Genomic DNA, 24,214 nt, shown 5'->3' with positions numbered 1-24,214 from the left:
AGCAGTGAAGCATCTTAATAATTTGAGCTTTTTTTTTTTTTAATCTGTGAACTATGTAGAAAGATGAACAAGTACTTCAGTGCTTTGTTTGCTATATCTGTGCCCTCAACATTCCCAATGAGTTCAGCTTTATAAAGGTGGGTTAAAAATGATAGACGGTTCTGACAGTTTGAACTTACGTCTAATTATTTTAGTTGAATTTTCAACAGATCTTTTTTATATCTATTACTGGGACAATAGGAAACCTGCAGCTTTTCCTAGTGGAGGTTTATTATAATAAATTCACACAAAGTTGAATTGCTGTTTTGTTTGTTTATAATTGGCACAGGATAGGCTTTGAACAGTTCTTTGCTTGTTGAAAACTAGACTGTTTCCAAATGTTATCTTTTTTACATTGATGGTATGTTCATATGTACATTATATGGTAATTTGGAGATATATGTCCATTAACATCTGTGAATGAAATTGAAGAGCAGCCATAATAAGAGATTTGAATTCAGAGTTAGCAGGTGCTGAAGAAGAGGTTTGTTCACATGAACAAACATAAAACTATATCTATGTGATAGATTTTTTATTACTAGTTTCTAAGTTTTCTAAGTTTTTAATGTTAAGGACCTCTGGGCATTTGATGAATGCCAGGGAACTCCCCCATCCCCCCAAAAATGCCTTTAAATACATAGACACAAAATATTGCTGATGATTTTAAGAAATTCATAGAGATCTTCAAGTTCACCCATGACTTTAAGTGGGATTTTTTTTTAAGGGCTTTTACACTGAGAAGTAAACTTTTTGATGTAGAGTTATGGGTATTTGGGACTTATTTTTTAAATGTGTTTTTTTACATGGGAGGAGGTAAATATATTAACATCCACTTTCTTTGGTAAACTAGTTTTACATCAGCAGCAGGTTTTTTAGAAACTGAAATTATTATTTAAATAATTTCATTAAGCTTTAAAATACTGTTTTAGGTATCCTAATATTATTTAATATATTCTTGACGACTTAGGCTTATAAACTTGAGTTTGTGTAGAGATATAGTAGTAGTTCTTAACTTAGATCCTTGGACCTTACAGCATTCTAGGAATCTTTGAACTCTGAGAGTAAAATTGGGAGTGGGTGCATATTTGAATTATTTCATCCGACTTTTTGAAGTCTTCATTTTTAAGTAACAGTATATATAGTAAAATCTCATTTGAAATGTACAGTTTAATGAACATCAGCGATTGTAAATAGTTGTGTCACTGCCACCACAGTACCCTTCTGCATTCAGTATCTTCCCCCTTATCTTAACTCCAGGCAACCACCTATATCAGCTTTCTGCCACTATTGTTTTGCCTTTTCTAGAATTTCCTATAATGAAATCTTATACTACATTAACATTTTGTTGGTGTAATGTACAAAGCTGCTCCCCCTGACCTTTCCGGTGTAGCCATTTTCCCCGCCTTCCAACCACTTCTCAATCTGTGAACATCCTAGCTAGCTGTTGGCTTGCAAGTATCCTTCTCCATTATTGGTCCCGTTAGCCCGGCAGTATTCATCTGTTTACTGTAGCTACCCCGCCATCTTTTCTCATCCTTCTGTTTCTCCTCCTCACTTTCTCTATCCTCCTGGCTTTCACACATTCTCTAGTGCACGCCCTTTCTCATTCTCTTTCTTTTCCTCATTTTCTCTCTTACCCTGCGGGGAGACACTCTGTTTGCTTAATAAACTCCCTTATGTGATTTCCCGTGTCCGGCGTGGTTTCCGTGGGATCCCTTACAGTTAGACTTCTTTCAATTTTTTTCCTGTTTTTGCTAAGTAGTATTCTTTAGAATGGAGAAGCTGCAATTTGTTTGTATTTCTGTATTTGGTGAACTTTTGGATTGCTTCTGGTTTTAGGCTACTATGAATATGCTGTTGGGAACATTTGTGAACATGGCTTCATGTGGGTATATGTTGTTATTTTCTTGGCAGATTTTTTAGGAGGTATTTGTCTCATGTGATAAGTTTCTGTTTAACTATAAGATACTATACAATTGAGGTTTTCTGCCTTCCCACCTGTAATGTATAAAGCTAGCCCCCCCCCCCCTCACTAGGTACAGCCATTTTGCCCGCCTCCCAACCACTTGTCAATCTGTGAACATCCTAGCTAGCTATTGGTTCATCAGTCAGCTTGCAAGTATCCTTCTCCCATATTGGTCCCCTGTTAGCCCGGCAGAATTCAACTTTTTTACTGTAGGTTCCCCGCCATCTTTTTTCCATTCTTTTGTCTGTCCTACACACTTTTCTCTGAACTCCTGGCTTTCCACTCTCTCTAGCGCACGCCCTTTCTTTTCCTTTCTCTTTTCCTCTCATTTTCTCTCTTACCCTGCAGGGAGAAACTGTTTGCTTAATAAATTCCCTTATGTGATTTCCTGTGTCCAACATGATTCCGTGGAAATTCCTTACACCACCAACAATTTTCATGGAGTTTAAACTTTTGAGAAAGGTTTTAGTTTCTCCTCACCCAAGATTAATTCAGTACTCATCTGACCCAGGGGCAGAGATTGGGGTACAACTCAGCCCCTGGCTGTGTGGGTTATATATGGTTATGACTTGCCTTTGGGCATTGCTGCATTTAACTTGCAGGGTTTACACGTTCTGATTATACTGATTATATTTCGTCTTCCAACATAGCTGTGTATTTAAACTTTTAAAACCCAGTTTATCCAACATTTCTACATGTATATAGGGGTAGAGTGGGTTTGAGGTACTTCACACTGGCATATTGCTAAGCCTCAAAGTTTCAGATACATTTTTAAATAGTTTCCTTTTTACTTCTGGACCTTATCAGAGTTACTATCTTTTAGAGGAATTTTAGATGTTAACTTCATAGGTATGTTTATCAGGGAAAGATTAATTTTGATGTCAGTCTTAGAAATATTGCTAATTAAAAGCCACACTAAATTTTTCTTGAAAGGATTTCATTAATATATTGCTTCATAATTCACTAATAAAATTATATGAGATTGATAATCCTGAATTTACAATGTTATTTGAGATGTGACTGCTTCTGCCAATACATTGGGTTTATTATTATCTTCTAGTGCTTTTAGAAGAACATGAAAGAGTGCAGCCAGCCTTGCCCTCGTCCTCATCCATCTCTAGGCCTTTTTGTTTCCTGAAAAAACAACTTGTATACTTTATGAAAAGTAAATATTAAATTTTATTTAAACAATTTAAGATTCATAGTTGTCAAGTATACTCTTCATCCAGCTCTTCATAGTGCCGATTGCTTGTTTTCATTTTGGGAACAAAGGAATCTGAGAGATCTTTCCTGGATCCCCCTAATTAAGGCTTTCTCTGTTCCTCCTCAGTGTATTCTCTGTCCCTCCTCATTACATTCTTCCCTTTCTTCCTAGTAGTTTCCACAATCTAATCATATCAGGTTTCTTTATTGTCGTTTTAGAATAGAAGTTTTTTTTAATTTGAATAATGTGTTTATTTAATCCTATGTAGCTAAAATAGTAGTATGCCCACATGTAACTAAATAAAAGTATTAAGGAGATACTTTGCAATTCATAAAAAATTTTAATACATATTTTTAATTTCTCCTACTTAGTTATACATGACAGTAGAATGCATTTTGACACATCATACATAAATGTAGTATAACTTCTCATCATGTGTGGTTGTACATGATGTAGAGTTACATAGGTCATGTAATCATATATGCACGTAGGGTAATAATGTTCTATTCATTCTACCATTCCTACCCCAATGCCCCCTCCCTTCCCTTTGCTCCCCTCTGTCCCAAGAATAGAAGTTCTTAAAGTGTGGGCATCTTGAACATTCTTTTACAGAATCTCCAAGGTTAAAACTATTTTCATAATAATATATAAATAGTATTTGCCAATCTTACTTTCTTTTCCTGTTCATGGAGGTTTCCAGGTGCTCTGTGATTGGTGACATCAAAAAAGATTAAGTGTAAAAATATGATAATCTGTTTTCTATTAAGCCATACATTTAAAAAGATATAGAAAATGTAAAACAATGTGATTTTTCTGACTAATTTTTAAAATTTAATTTCTATAAAAATCTGAACTCAACTTTGAATCCTGCTTGTTTTGAAAAAAGTTGTTTTTCATTAAAATGTAGTTTATGTTAACATGTAATGTGTTTATTTTTCTTTTTAAGAAATATTTTGAACATATCTCAGTTTGAATTTCTTAATTTTTTTTGGTGGGGATATTGGGGATTGAACCCAGGGGTGCTTAATCACTTAGCCATATCCCTGGCCCTTTTTATTTTTTATAGTTTGAGACAGGGTGTCACTAAGTTGCTGAGGCTGGCTTTGAACTTGTGATCCTCCTGCCTCAGCCTACTGAATTGCTTTGATTACAGCTTGGTTTGAATTTCTGACATGTAATTATTGATATAAAAGTTCCTTGGGATTCTCAATGATTTTTAATTTTTAAGGACTGTGGTATAATATGAAATGTATTTATTCTTTATTTTTGGTACCTGTCACAGAGCTCCTAAAATCTTTAGAATTTCTTGAGCGATAATGAATGTCTTTTCAGCCCCGAGTTTATGTTAATGAAGTGACTTACCTGGTCACCAGAAACACAAAGTGATTACAGGATTAGAATTTTTGAGTCACCTCTGGGAGGATTAGGAGGGCTTGAGATGAAATTCTGTTAAGGTCTGTAAAAATTCTTGAATAATAAGTTGGATGAGACTGATTTCTGAACACTTGGAGGAACCAGGTCCACAGAGATTAGACCCACATACCTTGCCCTGTGCATTTCTTCATCTTACTGTTCATCTGTATACTTTATAAAGCCCTTTATAATAAAGCAAGAAATGTTAAGTAAGTTGTTTACCTAAGTTTGGTGAGCCCCTTGGAGCAAATTGTTACATCTAGCCTGATGGTGTGGGAATCCCTCATTTATAGTGATTGGGAAGAACTTGAAGATAAGCCTTGTGATTCTGTGCAGGAAGTTTTGGACTCTTTCTATAGTTACTATTTATTGGTGACATCATATTTGGTAGAAATTATTACGGTTCATCAAACAGCAAAATCTGTATTTTTGGTGACAGTTCAATTGTTACGATAGCAGAAGTTTTCGACATGATTTTTACAGGGAGGTCTTAGAGATTTTGCTAAATCTTCCTTTTAGGAAGGATAGAAGATTTTACCCATCCTTCTTAATTCTTCAAATTTTAGTTTTATTGAGTTCTTGTGTAACTAACTAATTTGGATATTTTAGATTGACATTTGTATTTTATCCTGGATTATTAAGAATATTTGTCTTAGAATTTAAATCTTTTGTTGTTTTTAGACTTTGAAACAGGTTTTTTTTTTCTTTCACATTTTAAACAATAGTATTGTGTTCATTAGAGATTACGTAATGGTCTGTTTTGCTTTTTCAAATAGTCTATACTGAAAAATAAACAATAGTAGAAAAAAGTTCCCCTTAGGGCAGTTTTAGACATCTATTTACTATCTTGCAGGTTGGGATTCTTTGCCCAACTTGAGATCATATAAACCTCAGAAATCTTTGAGATGGTTCTAGAGACAACTGACATATTCACAAACCCATACTTACTGTGCAGGTCAAATCAAGTAGATTGAGCATTCAGACCCAGAATGTGAAAAAGTTTCAGAAAGTGTAGGATTGGTACTTTAGGTTTCTGCTGGCCAGTTTACTTCTCTCTCGAAGCACAATTTATTGAAGAATCCTCATTTACCCATTGATTTATAGGGTAAAGAAACCTCATCAGTGCTATTCTTAAGTTTTAACTGTTGGGTCAGGCCATGAAACTTAAGACTGGTACAGAAGACGAAGTGCTTCTAATATGGGTTGCTGGTTCTTACCTTCCCTCTCATTTCTGTACTGTAGAGTATATTCCACTAAGGGCTGAATTTTCTTATTAGAGTTCATATTAATTCCTTTTAAAAATGTTCACTATTGTTCTGTATTTGAGTGTTCTCACTTTTTAACAATAAAGAGTCTTAAAACAGAGGAAAGAAAACTTGTAGTTTAATCAGTAGTATGCCTGGCAATCCCTTGAGGTATTACAATAAAACAAAATAAAAACAAAGGAAATCTGGGCCATACTAGTTCATAAAAGTTAGAATGAAATAGGAACTTAGAATCACTTGGAGAATCTAAAAACAAAATAGAAAGGAAGAAAATCCCCAAAACCCAATGTAAGAACCCAACTCAGATAATTGACTGAGTTCCAGGAGTGGATTGAGGCGTCAGTATATTGTAAAGGTCCCCAGATGTCTCTAATATGTATACAATATGAGGACCTCTTTTTATTTATCAGAAAAAGCTTCTTAGGTTATTTTGTTAAGTGGAGAACAAGTGATGGAGGGCTCATAAGTGTGTAGGATCATTTGTGACACTATAAACAAAATATATTATGGGAGTATGTTTTTGTTTTGGAGAACTATTACTCTTTCCATGTATCCACTTTTTAAAAGAACAGGGAGCATGACATCAGTAAATAGGATTAATTTTTAAAAATGTGTCAACACTGTTTTATGACCAGAGGCATATGGTTGGTTGGAGGGAGAGAAAATGGGATGGGTGCACCTGACTGACTGAGAACAGGACTTTTGTGGGAGAACATTCTAATCTTGTGGCTTGTGAGAATAGCATTTGTTGCTAAAGATTAAAAACTTCATTTTATTTTTGGAACTACTGGTAGTTTGTTTTTGATGCTTCCTTACTTTCATTGACCAGAGCACAGAAGTACCTCATGGCCACAAAACCTACCCTGAACTTTTCCTATTCCATGCATGAAGCCCTTCCACAGCCTTGGTTACAAGGACTTCACAGAGCTGTTGACACTGCTTTGTATCTGTTTCAGCTTTGTTAGATAATGCTTGAAGCACCTGAAGTTAATAGCAATTGTGAAGTAACTAAAAATGCCTTGGAATCAGAAGTCAAATCTCACTTCTTGGATTTAATAATTGTGTGTCAGATTATCGAGTGTCAGCTTTTTCCTTATATAAAATGGGAAAATAATGTGACTGACTTTATGTCAGGATGGTTGTGAAGATTAAATGAGTCATCATTACATGTAAAACACTTTGTAGAGTGCTTGACACCATAAATGATCAATAAATTCGTATCATTTATTCCTTGAGCAAAATATATTTTGAATATATTTCCTAACTGTATTTGGTTTGAAGATACGTTGTTAAGTAAAACATCCTTCATTTTTGTGAAATCATTTAAAGAGCAGAGACATTGAGCAGAACTTGGATTTTGTTTCATTTATAGAGACCACAATCTATGATATTGCAAAACACACACGTTTGCCAGACATGGTGGTGCTCACCTGTAATCCCAGTGATTTAGGGGACTGAGGCAAGATCTCAAGTTTGAGGCCAGTCTCAGCAACTTAGTGAGACCCTGTCTCAAAATAAAAGGTAAAAAGATCAGGGGATGTGATTCAGAGGTTAAATCCCAGCACTAAAATCAAACAAACAAAAGCACATGTTTAAATACACGTATGGTAAATTCTTGACGATCTGTGTAGACTAACAAAAATACGTATGTCAATTTGTTACTTCTAATTAGGAATTTTCAGTCTACTTTACATCTAAATGACACCTATTTCCACTACCTTATTTTTTTAATTAAAGACTCTAGAGCTTAATGTGTATGTAGGAAAGTAGGAAGACTATAAAATATTAAAATAAATGAGCCAGCTTAGTTTTGATAAGAATTTTTTTAAAGTTTTATTTCATCAGATTAGAAAATGACAAGATCATGAACATTAGAGTCCTATCAATTCTTTTTGGTATTTGCTTCTCTCCTGAAGACTATTTTGGACAGTCTTGAATACTAGGGAGAATTTATCCTTAAATTTGAAATGTTCTTTCTTAAAACTCACACAAGTGGTGGTATGCAGGTTTATCTTTCAAAGTGAGAATAAACCTAGTCCACTATTTGTTAAGGTGGTTTGAGAGAGATTTGAACTCAGTCCTCATCACAGGGTTTTAAGCTTTCTCTTACCATTACCCTTTTCTTTATTCTCTTACTCATGTTTATTATATTCAGATAATCAAACCTGTGGTTTTTTGTTTTTTTGTTTTTTTTTTTTTTCATCTCAGCTGGGTACTGTTACTGGTATTTTACTTCTTTGGTCATTGTAAAGAACTGATTACAGTTCTTTGATGTTGGAAAGAGTGAAATAATAATTTTCTTTTTTATAAACTGCAATAACTTATTTTAATATATATTAATTTTTTGACTTCCATTTTCTTTATAAAAGGAAAAAAGGTTATTTTGATTTGGCTTCTTTGTGAAACTGTGCTGGATTCTAGTCATTACTAGTCCTTTTTGCATACATAGAAAAGAACTCTTTAGGAATCAGTTCTAGAATTTGTCTGAAGATCGACATTAAGCCCATGACTTCTGTCATCTCTTGTTTTCTTTGATTTTAACAATGGCTTAGTGACCTCGTTAACATGAGTAAGCATCTGGGAACCTTATGTGAGCTTTAATATTTATGTAAGATTTTTAAAATGATTCATAAGACATTTGTTTAGTCCTATTATGTAGTTTTGTGGCTTTGCAAACAGTAGAATGTTTTTTTTGTTGTTTGTTTTTTAGTAAAAAAAAAAAAATGTAAACTCAGATGGTTTTTAAGTTCCCTTCTGTATTTTCTTTTAGGTAGTATTAAAGATAATCAAACATTATCAAGAAGAAGGACAAGGAACTGAGGTTGTTCAAGGAGTGCTTTTGGGCCTAGTTGTCGAAGATCGACTTGAAATTACCAACTGCTTTCCTTTCCCCCAGCACACAGAGGATGATGCTGATTTTGATGAAGGTAAAGATGTTCATCTCAAGTGTTTCTTTACAGTTTTTATAAATGCATATTAATACAATTTTCAGTGTAAGCTTTGATTACCCATTATTGGGAATTCGGTGAACCTAAATCACTTGATTTGAGTTTCTTGGAAAAATTACACAAATTCTGAGAAATGAGGATTTAAATAAAAATATTGATTACTTTGACCTTTTTTTAATTGGAGTTTGTGATTCTGATTTGTAATATAGTAGTCTCTGCCTCATTATTAAAGGTTATATATTCCAAGACTCCCAGTGAATGCCTAAAACTACAGATAGACATACATACCAATGACAAAGTGTAATTTATAAATTAGGCATGTAAGAAATTAACAATAATAACTAAAAATAAAATAGAAGAGTTATAGCATCTTTTTAAAAATTTTGTCCTGCTAAGGACTCATCCCAGGGCCTCCTGCATACTTGGTGAGCACTTTACCTCTGAGCTGCACTTCCAGTGCTACAGTAACATATTATTATAAAGTATCATGAATTGAATAAAACTAATGCATTATTTATTTCAGAAATTTTCCGCTTAATACTCTCAGTCCATGGTTGAACCAGGGTGACTGCAACCATAGAAAGCAAAATCATAGATAAAGGGACACTACTGCAACTGGGATAGGAGCTGTGTTGATGTTGACAGTCAGCTTGGCAAATAATTTGTGAAGGACACGGATTGTTGTGTGTACAGCATCTGTTCTGTTCCGCTTGAACTCTGTTTAAGAAGAGTCCAGATCTCTTGTTTCAGAAGGAAGATTTTTAAGCATTTCAGAAGCATTTTATTTTTGTTGTACAGGTATAATTGCTTTGTTATCAAAGGCCTATAGTAGTTAAAGGTTCACCAGAGGCCAACATCAACATCCTAAAAGATTTTTTAAAAAATCTGTTTGAAAATAATTTCTCACGTGTTGGAACTCTGCAGACTCATTTTCTGTACAGCTTTCAGATTTTTTAAAGAAATTGTGATATAAAAACATTAAACTTGTCATCTTAACCATTTTAAAGTATGTACCACAGGAGTGTTAACCATATGCATGCTATTTTTCAGATCTGTAGAACTTCTTCGTGTCAGGAAACAAGCTCTTTAACCATTGAACAACATCCCATTTGTACTTCCTCAGCCCCTTGGAAACAGTGTTCTATTTTCTAAGAGTTTGGCTATTTTAAATATCTCATATAAGTGGAATTATATAGTATTTGTCTTTTTATCACTTGCTTATTTCATGTAGTATAATATCTGCAATGTTCTTCTGTGTTGTAGCATATGACAAGATTTCCTTTTTTTTTTAAAGGCTGTATTATTCTGTTGTATTTATATACCACATTTAACTTTATCTGTTCATCTGCTGATGGACATTTAGGTTGCTTCCACTTCTTGTCTATTGTGACTAATGTTGCAGTGAACTTGAATGTTCAGATATCTCTTTGAGATTCTGTTTTCATTTAAAAATTTTTTTTTTCCTGTTTTCATTTCTGTTGGATGTATACCCAGAGGTGTTATTGCTGAGTCATATGGTAACTTTTATTTTTATTTATTTGTTTTTTACGGTGCTGGGTATTAAATCTGGGACCATGCATATGCTAGGCAGGTACTCTACCACTAAATTGTCTGCAGTCCTCTATTTTTTTGAGGAAGTTCTGTACTGGTTTCCATATCATCTGCATTGCTTTCCATTCCTAACCATCAATCACATGGGTTCCAAAATATTTGTTATCTCCTGTTTTTGATAGTGGTCATTTTAATGAGTGGGAGGCAATTTTGTGATTTTGATTTACATTTTGCTGATTAATATTGATATTGAGCATCTTTTCCTATACAGTCCCTGGTTATCCATGGGTGATTGGTTCTAGGACCTTCCTTGAATACCACAATTCACAAGATGATCAAGTTCTTTATGTAAAATAGGTAGTTTGTACATATAATCGTACACATTTTTCTGTATATTTTAAATCATCTCTAGATTATTCTTATACCTAATATAAGTGTTTATCGTGTATCATTTTGAGAGTAATGAAAAGAAAAAGTCTGTATATGTTCGGTTCAGAAACAGATTTTCTTCCCAAATATTTTTAATCTGAGGTTGGTTGAATCCAGATGGGGATCCCATGAGTATGGAGAGTACGTTGTACTTGTAGGTGACTCATGTATCTTCTTTGGAGAAATGTCTGTTGAAGACCTTTGCAACATTTAAAAATTGAATTTGTGCTTGATTTGGAGTTCTTTTTAAATTTTGGCTATTAATCCCTTATCAGGTATTGGTTTGCAATATCTATTTTCTCCTGTTTTGTAGGTTGTCTTTCACTGTTAATTATTTCCTACGATATGCAGTTAAAGTTTAACTTAGTTCCACTTTTGTTTTTGTCTTTGTTGCTGGGCTTTTGGTGTCATTAAAGAAACCATTGACAAATCAGTATCAGGAAACTTTTTCCCTATTTTCTTTTAGGAGTTTCATTTTCAAGTCTTAATGTTTAGGTTTTCCCATTCTGAATATTTTTTTTCCATTTTCAATTGATGTTTTATAGTTGTACATAATGGTGGGATTTGTTATTGAAAAATTTTTGTGTGTAGTGGAAGGGAAGGATCCAGCTTAATTTTTTTGCATATATATATCCAGTTTTTCTGGCATTTTCTTTTCCAGTCATGGTCTTAGTACCCTTGTTGAAGATCAACCGTATACGTCAGGGTTTATTTCTGGAGTGTTTGTTGTGTTGCACTGGTTCATATTCTGTCTTTATTCCAGTATGACACTTTTTGGATTACTTCAACTTTGTAATGAAACCTTTTTGAATTCAGAAAGTATGAGGCCTTCTGTTTTCTTTTTATTGGAGGTTGGGTTGTTCAGGGTTCTTTGAGATGCCATATGAATTTTAGGATGTCTTTTTTTTATTCCTACAAAAAATATCATTGGAATTTTGATAGGTATTGCATTGAATATGTAGTCTGCTTTGAGTAGTATTGATAAGTCTTTTGCTTCTTTGGTTAAGTGTATTTGTAAGTATTGTATTTATGATGCTATTATAAATTGGGCTGCTTTCTTAATTTGCTCTTCGTTTTCTTTACAACCTTTGATAAAATGTTACTTATTTCACTTAACTTTACATCTTCATAGTGCCTCAAATATATAGATACAAAATATATTCTTGCTCAGGCACTTTAGTATTGCAATTTATGTGCAAATCAGTTTTCATTTAAATAATATCTCTAGAAACTGAGGCTATTTTTTGTTTTAATTTTTAGTTGTAGATGGACACAGTGCCTTTATTTATATATGTGGTGCTGATAATTGAACCCAGTGCCTCATGTGCTAGGCAAGTGTTCTACAATGAAGCCACAACCCCGGCCTCGAAGGATATTTTTGTTCTAGGCATTTGAGTTACTAGTACTTGGATTTTTAAAATGGTTGTGCAGAATACATCTTTTTTTTTTTTTTCCCCCTAAATTGGCCATACTTTCATCTGAATTACTGTATGTTTTTATGTCCTATGAGATTAAAGTTGAGATTTCTGTGCAGTCCTTTTTGGAGGTATTAAGGTATCTCTTATTTTCCTACCCAATAACGTATCTGGAGATGCTTATTTATAATTCAATAATCATTAACTTAGGACTGGAAGACTTAACAGTTTTTTTTTTTTTTTTTTTTTTTAAATTGGGTACCAGGGATTGAACTCAGGGGCACTCAATCATTGAGCCACATCCCCAGCCCCATTTTGTATTTTATTTAGAGACAGGGTCTCACTGAACTGCTTAGTGCCTTGATGTTGCTTAGGTGGCTTTGAACTCATGATCCTCCTGCCTCAGCCTCCCGAGCTGCATGGATTACAGGCATGGACCATAAGACTAGCAATTATTAATACGATTCTTTGGTTTACAGGTGGGAAGGTTAAGAGCTTTACTTGAAGTGACTTATTTCATTACTTGGTCAGAGTAGAAACCGTACCAAAATAGTTTATACTGTTACACAGTTTTCTCAGGTATTTATTATTATTATTTAAAAAAAATTTTTTTAGATGTTGATGGACTTTTATTTTATTTATTTCTATGTGGTGCTGAGAATGGAATCCAGTGCCTCACAAATGCTAGGCAAGTGCTCTACCACTGAGCCACAACCCCAGCCCCTATTACTGTTATTGTTATACAATTCTTGTTTTAGAATATGAAGGAGGAATAATGTTTAGTGCATTTATGTTAAATAAACAACAATATGTTGACTATTTTACATATTGATCATTGGAAGTTAATCTCTTTTATAAGTTTGAGATAATTGATTAACATATACTTTAAGAAGCTTATCAAAGCCGGATGTGGCATACACCTGTAATTCCAAAGACTCAGGCTTGAGGCAGGAGGATCATGAGTTCAAAGCCAGCTTGAGCAATTTAATGAGGTCCTAAGTAACTTAGCAAGATCCTGTCTCAAAAACTAAAAAGGGTTGAGGATGTGACTCACTGGTTAAGTGTCCCTGGGTTCTAGTTCCTTGGTAACAAAACAAAAACAAAAACCACCTCATTAAAAAAATGTTTCAATATCTCTGAGATAAGGAGAGACTTCAATTTAGCCTTAGATAATAAAATAACTGGGCAGTATGTGTTGTGTACTTCCTATAATCACTTGTAATTATAATCCTATAATCACTTCCTATAATCTGTACACTTCCTATAATCATTTGTTACTTTCAATTCCCTTGAAAAAAGGTTTTATCAATTCCATTTTCTGGATTAGGAAACCAATATTTAGTGAGACGAATAACTTGTCCAAAATGATTCTAAGAATCAGGAGAGTGTTACTTGAAACCTGCCTAGTCTAAATCGTATGATTTTTCCACTATAGTGTATAGCTCTTAGTCTTTTAGTGAAGTGTATTCTAGAGGTTAAATGGTATTGAATGTAGGGAACTTGCGTTCATAGCTGAAATCCACTTTTTGTGCAAAGCAAGTAAATTTGCTTTTCATGGTTTTTACCTTTAAGAACTGGGATTTATCATTTCTCCTATACCCATGAAAAATGTAATATAGTGCCTTTATTTCTTCATAGCCTTTGGCAAAAGGCTTAGATTTTAGGTTCCTTCACTTAGACCATTTATTCTTTTAATTTGCATTAGGATGTAAAGACTGTTAGATTTTTAAAAATCAAATCTAGATAAAAACAAATTTTTTTATCATAAATATGTATCTTAGAATAGGTCTATGTTTTGGTTATTTTATATCCTGATAAAGACCTGTCATTTTGCCTTTTGCTTTTCCTTTATTTTATACCCTTTTAAACCAGTATTTATTTAAGGGAATGTTTTAGAACTTTAGTAGTTATTTATTTTGCATTGCTTAGTTTTTTCCATAGGGTTGTGAGGTAGTTTTTCCTCCTCTTTGTTTTAGTGCTTTATGTAAAGTGGAGATTTTAAATCTGTGGTACAAATGAAGTTTAGCAAGTGTTTTAAATTGGGTTGAGAAACTGATCTGTGAGCCTGCTTTTGTGAATAAAGTTTTATTGGAACAGTGCTTTTTCATTTATTTTCTGTGCCTACATTTCTGTTTCAGTGGCACATGGCACTATCAGTGGCACTATTATCAAGCTTAGGAGAATGAGAGACTAATTTGTTTTCTCAGATGTGGAACCCAAAGCTTGCTAAAAGGGAAAAATATTTTCATCTGATAAGATTCAGATACTGAGTAGTTGAGTAGTTCTGACAGTGACTGATTGGATCCCAAGCCTAAAATATTTACCTTGTGGTTCTTAAAGTTTGACCACCCATGATCAATGTGTATCTTTATATTCTTTCTCTCTTGTATGTTAAAGAATAAAGCAGTACGTTCTTTCCATTATAAATAGATGACTTTTTTCTTCATTTTTTATCTCTTCTATATACTGCTTTTTGACTGAATCCATATTGTATTGTGAACTCTGAAGGAAAAATACTGTATTATTGGGTGTTTGTTTCATTGGCAAACATGGGAAGTATCAGAATAGTTTTTTTGCTTTAATTTCAGTGCATTTTTCTTTTTTTTTTTTTTAAATATTATTACGTATTATTATTACTCGATATTACATTATTGAGTTTCAATGTTTAGGGGAACCATGTATAGATAATAGGGAAGAAGGCATTAAATTCATAGTTGGTGAAATTGTGACTAGGTGTTGTGGAAAGGTAATGGTATGAGCAAAATATTGGGATGAGGCTCTCACTACCTTCAGGAACTGTGGTACTGAATAACTTCTCAACTGCTGTTGTCTAATTCATTTACCACATTTCTCACTTACCATTAACATGGGGAGAAAGATAATTTCCTTAAAGAACTAACTATATAGTGTTGCCTCGGATTATGTTGTATAGAATGATTCAAAACCTAGAAAAATGTTAGGGTATGAAGTTTCTCTTGTTTTCTTTTAATTAATTCACAATTTTTGTTTTGTAGCATATAGTCATTCTTATTTGAGGGTTTAAATCCTGATAAACTTTTATGCTACATAATGTCCTTTCTAGTTGAAAGTAAAATAACTTATTAGAGAATATTATTATTATTAGAGAATATATGCTTTTAAAAAATAAGCCAGAAAAACTCATATTAAAATTCCCATTAGGGGGCACTATTATCAAGCTTAGGAGAATGGGAGACTAATTTGTTTTCTCAGATGTGGAACCCGAAGCTTACTAAAAGGGAAAAATATTTTCATCTGATAAGATTCAGATACTGTTTTATACAACTGAATTCCTTAAATATGTTATAAAGTGCACTGAATTAAACACAGATTCAATAACTCACTATCTTGTTTGTCAGCAGACTGAATCAATTTACTATGGCAGGTGATATAAGAAACTTTATTTTGCATAAGAGCCAAATCTGTAATTTTTACATTTGGAGTGAGCAATTTTTTAAAAAATTTTACTATCTTTAAGTTAGTCATAAAGAATGATCCTTGGCCTTCAAAGTAGATCTCCTTCAAGAAGAAGCATGAGTCTATTAGACTACTGAAATGCAGCTAGGGGGAATGAAATGATGCCTACCTTAGTGTTGATATGCACAGCATGTCTAATTACTGAAGTGATAACACATGGAAATGATACATAAACACACATAATTTTTAGCTTCTTTGGTAAATTTTCAGTAGGAGAAATTGTTTTTTTTTTTTATTAAGTTTGGTGTTAGAGTGAGAAATACTAGTGTAAACTTTTCTACATATTATATTGTTATCATTAAGCTTTCAATAGGAAAGTAATGCTATAGAATCTTAAAAACGGTTTCCAATGGCTAACATATGAATTGGCAAATATGAATTAAAATAAGATGTATTCAGAGTAACTTTTCATGCATAAGTATTATTTTTGTATCACCAAGTTTGGAGAGTAAGTTTGTGTAGTTTTATTATTTGCAGTATTCTACATAAGTAAGCCATATTGTATGTTGGGGATAAAAATCTGTTCTTAATTACCTGCTTCTTCAGGTATCTCCTTCCTTCCTTTTTGTTCTTAGTTTTCATGAAGTCCACACCCATGATAAAATTGCTTGAAACTTAACTGAAGATTAGTAGTTTGATTTTATATTGCTTTTGAATTCAGGGAAGAGTTGAATAAGGACAGAGAAAGCTTTTCATACTTTTGGGACAGATGGGGACATTTTATGGGAAGATGTAATGCTTACTTATTCTTTGCTCTTATCTCCGTTTTTATGATCATTGTGATCTGTTCAACACACTGATTTTTTAAAAAAGATCCTGTTTATTTTGCATTTTTTAAAAAGCTCTTGTTGGAAATTTTACAAATATATACAGACAGTTTCAGGCGATGTCTTTGAACTTATTGAAGAACAGGAACGTTTTTACTTAGTGATCTCAAGCTTCAGTGGAGGGAGGATAAAATGTTTCATATATCTCAAAAAAATTAAGCCCACCATAATTCAGTTTTGCATTTATCTAGCAAATTACATTGAGTGGATAGTGGAAAAGTTACAAAGACTCCAAATTCTGGTTACTGCCTCATTTTAAGTGAGAGAGACAAGTGTGTAAATAAAAATTTGTTCTGAAGCAGAATTAAGTAGAAAAAAAAACAATAGAAACACATATCAGCTATGAACTCCTTTTTGATGTAACTTTATAGGCGAAGTAAAATTTGATTTTTGTAGGTGTCAGTTGCAATTTTAAGTTATGTCTTGCAAGTTTATTTTAATTATTCACATTTCTGGACTTTCAATAAGTAGCACAAGTATTTCTGGAAATAAAGAACTAACTAATATGTACATTTGATTTAGTATCTTTATGGTTCAGACAATTATATTCTTTGGCAGTACTTTCAAAATATTGCTGCTACTTTAGCATCTATATATAGAGAGTTGTTTTTTACATTAGTGCTCTTTTGATAAATGAAAGAACTCCTGAATGTTAGTGTCATGTATATAGAAACTTGGGATCCATAGTACAGTTAGCTTTATTTAAAATAGTTAATAAAATGGCTAATAAGTTTTAGCTATTTAGTAAATACTTCACTTTAGAAACTGTAGGCAGATACTAGAGAGAATCTACAGAGTTGTAATTCCCCTGGGTACTGATGTTTTTGTTGTTACTTATGGTGGTATTTTGAAAATGTTAAACCATTCACATTTAATGATTTACTGGTTCATTCAGGACAATGAACTTTAGATTACTACTTGGTTAAATTACTTTGATCATGCAGAAAACCTTTAGTTTGTGAGTTGAAATTTTAACTTAAATAACTTAACTCTATAGATTTTGGTTTATAAAGGTGATTAGAATGTGAGAGGTAAAATTCAAATGTGAAGCATTAGTTCTAATATATTTATGTCTTTTTTTTCTTTTAGTTTGGGTATTTCAAGATTTTAAATAAAAGAATAGGAGTATAGTCTAACTTCATTTTAAAATTCTCAAAAAATGTTTTTGCATTTACTTCATGTTTTAAAATTTAGTTGTTCCTTTTGTTGTTTTGTTTTAATGAGTTGAGAAACTCCTGTGAATGGAACTATACACTATTGAAAATATGGTCAAGGTAAAAGATTTTTCTGCTTAAAGAAATTAAAGTGCTTTACACTATTCTCTCCCTTGGTCCCCAAAGTGTAAGTACTATGGTTTGGAAAGAAGCCAAGTAAAACCTGTTCAAATTTTGTGCAGACTTAAAGTAATACTGTAAGATTTGAAAATTACAGGTGGATACAGTACTTAAATAGTATTTAAAATTCCTAAATTTCCCAAGTCTAAAAATGTAATCCTTAAATTACTGTTCCCAGTGGTTTAAATTTTAATTGAATAAAAGCTATCTTACTTTTGACCCACACTAACTTTAGGTGAAGATATTTAAACTTAATATTAAACTTTAAGGGAATGACAATTAAAAATGAACTATTTAACTAATTGAAATATTATAAAACCACAGTTATAGTACATAACCAAAGATCCTTGCCATTTGTTTTTCCAAAAAGTTTTCCTAATGAACAAGTTCAGTCGTACTTCCTATTTACCCAGAAGTGCTGCCCAATTTTACTCCTTCAACTAAATATACTACCTAATCTGCAAGTTTTAGAAACTTATGGATTTATAATTAGATTAGATGTTTTTGATGCTAATGCAAAATTTTCCAGTGTAGTGTTCTGTTTGATTTATTTTTGTCTTTCTCTAATTAAAGTTTTTAGAACCTTAGAAACTTTCATCTGTATGAGTACTCTTCAGGGGTTACCTTTTTATGTTTCAGAGTGGTTTTCATACATTTATCAATTTTCTACTGTCTTTAAAAAAAGTGTACCCTTTACCCAGTACATTTTTAGACCTTTTTTCTGATAGGTGAAAACAGAAGGCAGTATTTATCAAGTAACAATATAACAGTGTGAATTTATAATGCAACCTCATATCTCCTCTTACGCACACTTTTTTCCCCTCTATTAGATCTAGCTTGCAGACATCATCTGTTAGTATACAGACAACCCTTCTTCCCTACTTGATTGATGAGAGGATCATAAAAGTATTCAGTCATCTTTGCAGAAATAATTTCATCTTGCTTCTGTTTTATAGAATTGGATAGGTGTTGACTTGTTTGTGTGGCAGGTACTAACCTCACAACTAGCATCCATGGCAGCACAGTCCTAAGTGGGTCTCTTTGGACTTTTGGCCTGATAGTCCCAGCAGTGTAGCAACAGTAGCATCAGCCCAACTATGCCAATTTTCCTCAGCCTTTGTAGCTTGCAGACTTTTGAGATCTCACTGTAACTTTTCTTTTGTCCCTCCCACCTGCCCCCCCACCCCACCTGTGTGTGTGTGTGTGTCTGTCTGTCTGTCTGTTCCAGTTTTGGGGATTGAACGTAGGAGTGCTTTCATCTTTCAGATCTTTTTAATTTTAAGATAGGAGCCTTGTCATGTTGCCTAGGCTGGCCTTAAACTTGCTATCTTCTGCTTCAGCCTCTAGAGTAGTAGGGAATATAGACATGCCCCACTGTGCTAGGCTTTTTCTTTGTTATTTACTCATTAAACCCATATTTGAGATGGCATTATGCACTGAGCTCTTTCACTGGCTATTGCTTACCTATATCTCTTATGGCTACTTTTAAAAATGCTTGTTATTTAAATAACTTCAGCCATTTTAAGTAGTGTACTTGACTTGAAACATGGGGAGAATTGTTGATGCATTTAGTGAATCAAATAAATATAAAATTAAGATTATGCTGATGGAGTGTCTAAAATATGTTTATATAGTTTGAGAATGAGTTAAGGTTATAAATATATACCTATAAATCTGTACATCTTCAAGATTGTAATTCAGATTATTCTTGGTTTATTTGTTTTGTAATTTTGTTTTTGAAAATTCATAAATTTGATCATGTTTTTCATTTTCATATGAAAACTATATCTTTACTTTTGATTCATCTTCACTTGGTAGCAGCACCCAATGCTTTAAGTGTATTCAGGTGATTTTAGAAGTCTATGACTAAGAATCCTGATCAGATAAATTATTTTTCCTTACGATTTTTAATTTTAACTTCTCCTTCACTACCACAACCACCACCACTCTACCTCCATGCTGAAAACAGATGACATAAAACATTAAAAAGATTCAGTATTAGAAGCTGGGGATGTAGCTCAGTGGCAGAGCATATGCCTAGCTGTGTGTGAAACTCTGGGTTCAGTCTCTAGCACCCGCTGCCCCACACACAGAAAAAGTTCAATATTAGAAGAAGTTGAGGGTGTGTATGAATAGTAGTGGTATTATTCCATAATGGTTGGTCGTCCTTTTTTCTGGTGATAAAAATGAGGAATAGGATGATACAGACACTGCATGAATTGTTAAGATCACTGTTAGCCATATTTGGGTTTCTTCTCTGGTCTTTTATGATATTTGATGTGACTAATAGTGAGACTGCTCATGTTTTACCAGAATCCAGATTTTTAAATAAAAATTTTATTTTTATTTTCAGAAGATTATCTCTTCTTATAGGAAGCCAAAATTTAAAAAGCAGTAGTAACTAATTATGAAAACAATGTGTATTTGTGTGTATCATTATAGCTCTTGGTTGAGAAGATTCTTATAATCTGGCAAATTTTCTAAAAGACATAAAAGGAAGGAAATCTAGACTGAGTTCTGGCTAAAGTTCTGAATTTACCATTTGCAGTATTCTTTCTCTTTAGCTTCAGTTTTCACATTTGCAACATGGAGGATCACAATAGGAACTTCTGTAATTCTTGCAGCAAATGGAAATCTGAGGCCAAGAGAAGCCTAAAATTAAATTAGTGGCACATTCAAAACCAGAGGCTTGCCTACCTAAAATGTAATCCACAGTTTTAGGAAGGTTGCATAATTCTGGTATTTTTGTCAGAATAATTGTGAGTGATACAGATGCCTGTAATTGTGACTTGGTAGGCACAATGTATTTACTTGAAATATTATTTCTTGGTGTTATTTACTATCAGCACAGCTAGAGTCAAATGATTATTGAATGTAACAATGGATTTTAGAAAATTTCCTGTGTGTGTGTATGTGTGAACGTATATGTGTGTACTACGTTTTCAGTAAACATACAGGGTAGTTCTGAACTTTAGGTCAGTAGAAAATTAGTGGTGGTTGAATATATACAGCCAGATCAGGCATTCTAAACCCATTTAAATTGCTGAGAATCAACACAGCCTCTAGTATTTGGTACACGATATGGAGAAATTAATTGAAAGTAATGATTGAGCTGGGTAAGATAGGGGAGGAAGAATATGTTCTTATTAAATGCCATTGAATGCAATTACAATAATAGTTTAAATAGATGGTTTACTTTGCTTTAGGAAATCAGTTCCTGACTGAAATACAGGAAGACTTTGTAGAGTACGTTGCTTTGCAGATGATTTAAACAGACAATACTGATAAAGCCTGTCATGTGAATTTCCTGCTTTACTGAGTACACAGTATGGTTAAGTGGTATGTTGTGCAATGCTTCCAATCTGCTGTTTCTGCCATCTGGGCAAACAGAATGACTCTAAGAGAAGAGCAAGGAATGGAAATAGATCCGTTAGTTGTAAGGAATCTATGTGAACACTGGGTGCCACTCATGGAACATTGAGCAGTTAGTGACTTTCCTTTGTAACCAGTACAGCTAGCTATATGTAAAACGGAGGTGTGCAGTAGGAATAACTCACAATTTACTTTTCAGATGTCATAGTATCATAGCTGAGACAGATAAATCTAGCAGGAAAAACTGATCAAGCTTTCCTTTTTTATTTTTCTCTTGATTTTTCCATATGATCTTTTTGCTGTTCCAATTTTTGGCACAAATGTTGTTGTAGATTTAATAATTATAGCATTTTTACTTTGCTTAAATAGAATCTTTTGAAAATGGATTATTCTGTAAAACATTTGCTGAGAACATTTGAGTACTTTAAAAAACTGCAAGATGGGAGCTATGAATGGGAAAATTGCTTTAAAATCTTAAGTCAGTGATGAAGTTGTATATGAGCAAGAGGCATTAAGTGTCAGAAGCTAATCTGTAATATCATTGTTAGTGGATGCATCTCTTAATTGAATTGTGAAAATTTGTAAATCAGTTCTTATTGTGTGTACGTGGTTACTTTTTTAATAAAACATGTAAACCCTTACAAAACTGTGTTAACCAAGAATCATCTGGTACCTTCTTAGAAATTAACATAACTCTATAGATGGTTAATAATACGAAGCCACTGTGGGTTTTGTGGTTTTATCAACTATGGCTCTAGTTCTAAAACATTTAAAATGAGTCCCACTCCTTCTTTTTAAATTTTTATTTTTAATTTTTTTGGACAGAGTTGTCTTATCAGCAAACATGGTAACTTAAGCAGATCCATAACTAGGGGGAATTAATAACAGAAAGTTTTTGTTGACACCAGGAAGTAGATTCAATAGTGTAATTGTGGTAATGAGTACCATATATGATAAGCCTGAGCCACCTGGATTTTATTAGGCTGCTTGATACTTTGATCACAATATTATTTCAAGGCTTGTCTATTTAAACTGCTAAGGTTTCTTGTCATCTTCGTGATTTAGACCATAATTTCTTTCATTGTGAAGAGGTTTTTTAAAAGAAAGATTCTGGCCAAGCCAAAATTGGAGGAAGTGCAAGTTCAACAGCTAGAAGAACCTTAGAACAAGAAAACCTGTTAAACATAAAATTAAAAGCTTGAAAGCATAGCAATGGAGTATCAGGTTCATCTGACCTTGCTTCTTTTTAGTTTTTGCTTGGATCATAATTACACTTCATATGGTAGTGGAGTACTGTAAGGATGATTGGTATAATTCAATTAATTATTGTTTGATATAAATATATGCATTTAAAATATATATTTCATGTTTTGAGAATGTACTACTACTATCAGTTTCCCTTCAGCTGGTATTAAGTGGTTTTGATGAACATCTTCGAAAATTCATGAAAAGATTTTTAACTACTTCACCATGATGAATGAATTATACTAATCACAGAATTTAATTTGCTTGATAAACTGCCTTGCTTTGCCTTTGAACTTGAAATCTTTAAACTTCAGTTAGCCTAATATAGATGAATGAAATTTTTAGTCATCAAAATCAATAGTATTTCCTTTCAGTAACTTCTTTACTATTGAAATTCTTTCACAGGTATTTAATGGTATCTTTGTTGTATACTTACTGAATGTTTTGACTTCAAAAAATAAGTATTCATTTTAACTAGTAGAGGGAGTAAAGAGATGACAGGGAAGATTTAATATTTTAAGGTACAGTTGTCATTAGCATATTAGTAATTAGTGTCATTTCAAAAATTTATATGTAAAATGTGTTAAACCTTTATTTATGTTCCTAATAAGTTTCACCATTTTGATATTTGAGTACCCTGTTATAAACTTATGATTTTTAACTTAAAATTTCCATATCCCATTGTACTTTAAGCCTGGTTAAAGGCACTTATGAATGTAATAATAATAGTCTTTTTTGTTGTTGTTGTTGTTTTGGTGTTGGAGATTGAACCAGGGGCATTTTACCACTGAGCTAAATTCCCCAGCCCTTTTTATTTTTTATTTTGAGACAGGGTCTCTCTAGTTGGATCCTTCTTCCTCAGCCTCCCAAGTTGCTGGGATTACAGACTGTACCACTGTGCCTGGCAGTGGTCTTCTTTTGATTTGCTGTTGGTAGTAAAGGAATATATGGAAGTGATAGCAAATTGCGTCTGTATTTTCCCTGATGAGACAAAGGAGAAAAGTTATCAGAAATAGGGGAAGGTTTGAGTATCAGAAAGGTTGCTTACTGAGAGCTTATAATAACTGTTTTGGGATAGTATTTTAAGTTGTAGAGATATGTGACTCATTGATTCAAGAAAGATAAATTTAAATACAGAGTAGATATAGGACATAGGAACAAACACTTAATGCACAAAATGATACGATTTGTTAGTTGGTATAGAGACTTGGTTTGGGGAATGGGCTGAAATAATAGGGTCAGATTTTAGAAGACTGTACTTTTTTTTTTTTTTTTTTTTTTTTAGTGGGGATGGAACCCAAGGATGCTTTACCATTGAACTATATCCTCACCCTTTTCAATTTCAATTTTCAAATTTTTTTTTTTTTTTTTTTTTAATTTTGAGACAGGGTCTCACTAAGTTGCTCAGGGCCTTGCTAAGTTGCTGAGGCTGGCCTCAGACATGTGATCCTCCCACTTCAGATTCCTCATTTACTGGGATTACAGGTGTGTGCAGTTGCACCTGGAAGGATTTTGACCACTTGAAATTGAAGTTTTGACTCAAAGTATTTGGGTTATTCTTTATCCTCCAGCAAAGATGTGGTCAATGTTTTGTACATTGAGGAAAGAACAACAGAAGAATAATGAGGGCTTGAATGAAATATAGACAGTAGGAACAAGAATGAGAAGATAAATAATAGAGATGGATTGGGGAGAATGTTAAAAGATTGAG

At 33.1% G+C, this 24,214-nt stretch overlaps 1 protein-coding gene across 2 annotated transcripts in view; it reads left to right on the top strand.

The window, feature by feature from the left end:
- EIF3H (eukaryotic translation initiation factor 3 subunit H) overlaps window positions 1–24,214 on the top strand; it is a 97,326-nt gene that overhangs the window by 15,534 nt on the left and 57,578 nt on the right. For both annotated transcript variants that reach the window (XM_079142093.1, XM_079142094.1), the window contains exon 2: window positions 8,658–8,814. In XM_079142093.1, the coding sequence (XP_078998219.1) occupies window positions 8,658–8,814 (157 nt within the window). The remainder of the gene's footprint in view (window positions 1–8,657; window positions 8,815–24,214) is intronic.

Source organism: Sciurus vulgaris (assembly GCF_902686455.1).
Source record: "Sciurus vulgaris genome assembly, chromosome: 1".
NCBI classification, from domain to species: domain Eukaryota; kingdom Metazoa; phylum Chordata; class Mammalia; order Rodentia; family Sciuridae; genus Sciurus; species Sciurus vulgaris.
The sequence above is the reverse complement of the archived record's forward strand: the minus strand, read 5'-3'. Positions and strand labels throughout refer to the sequence as shown.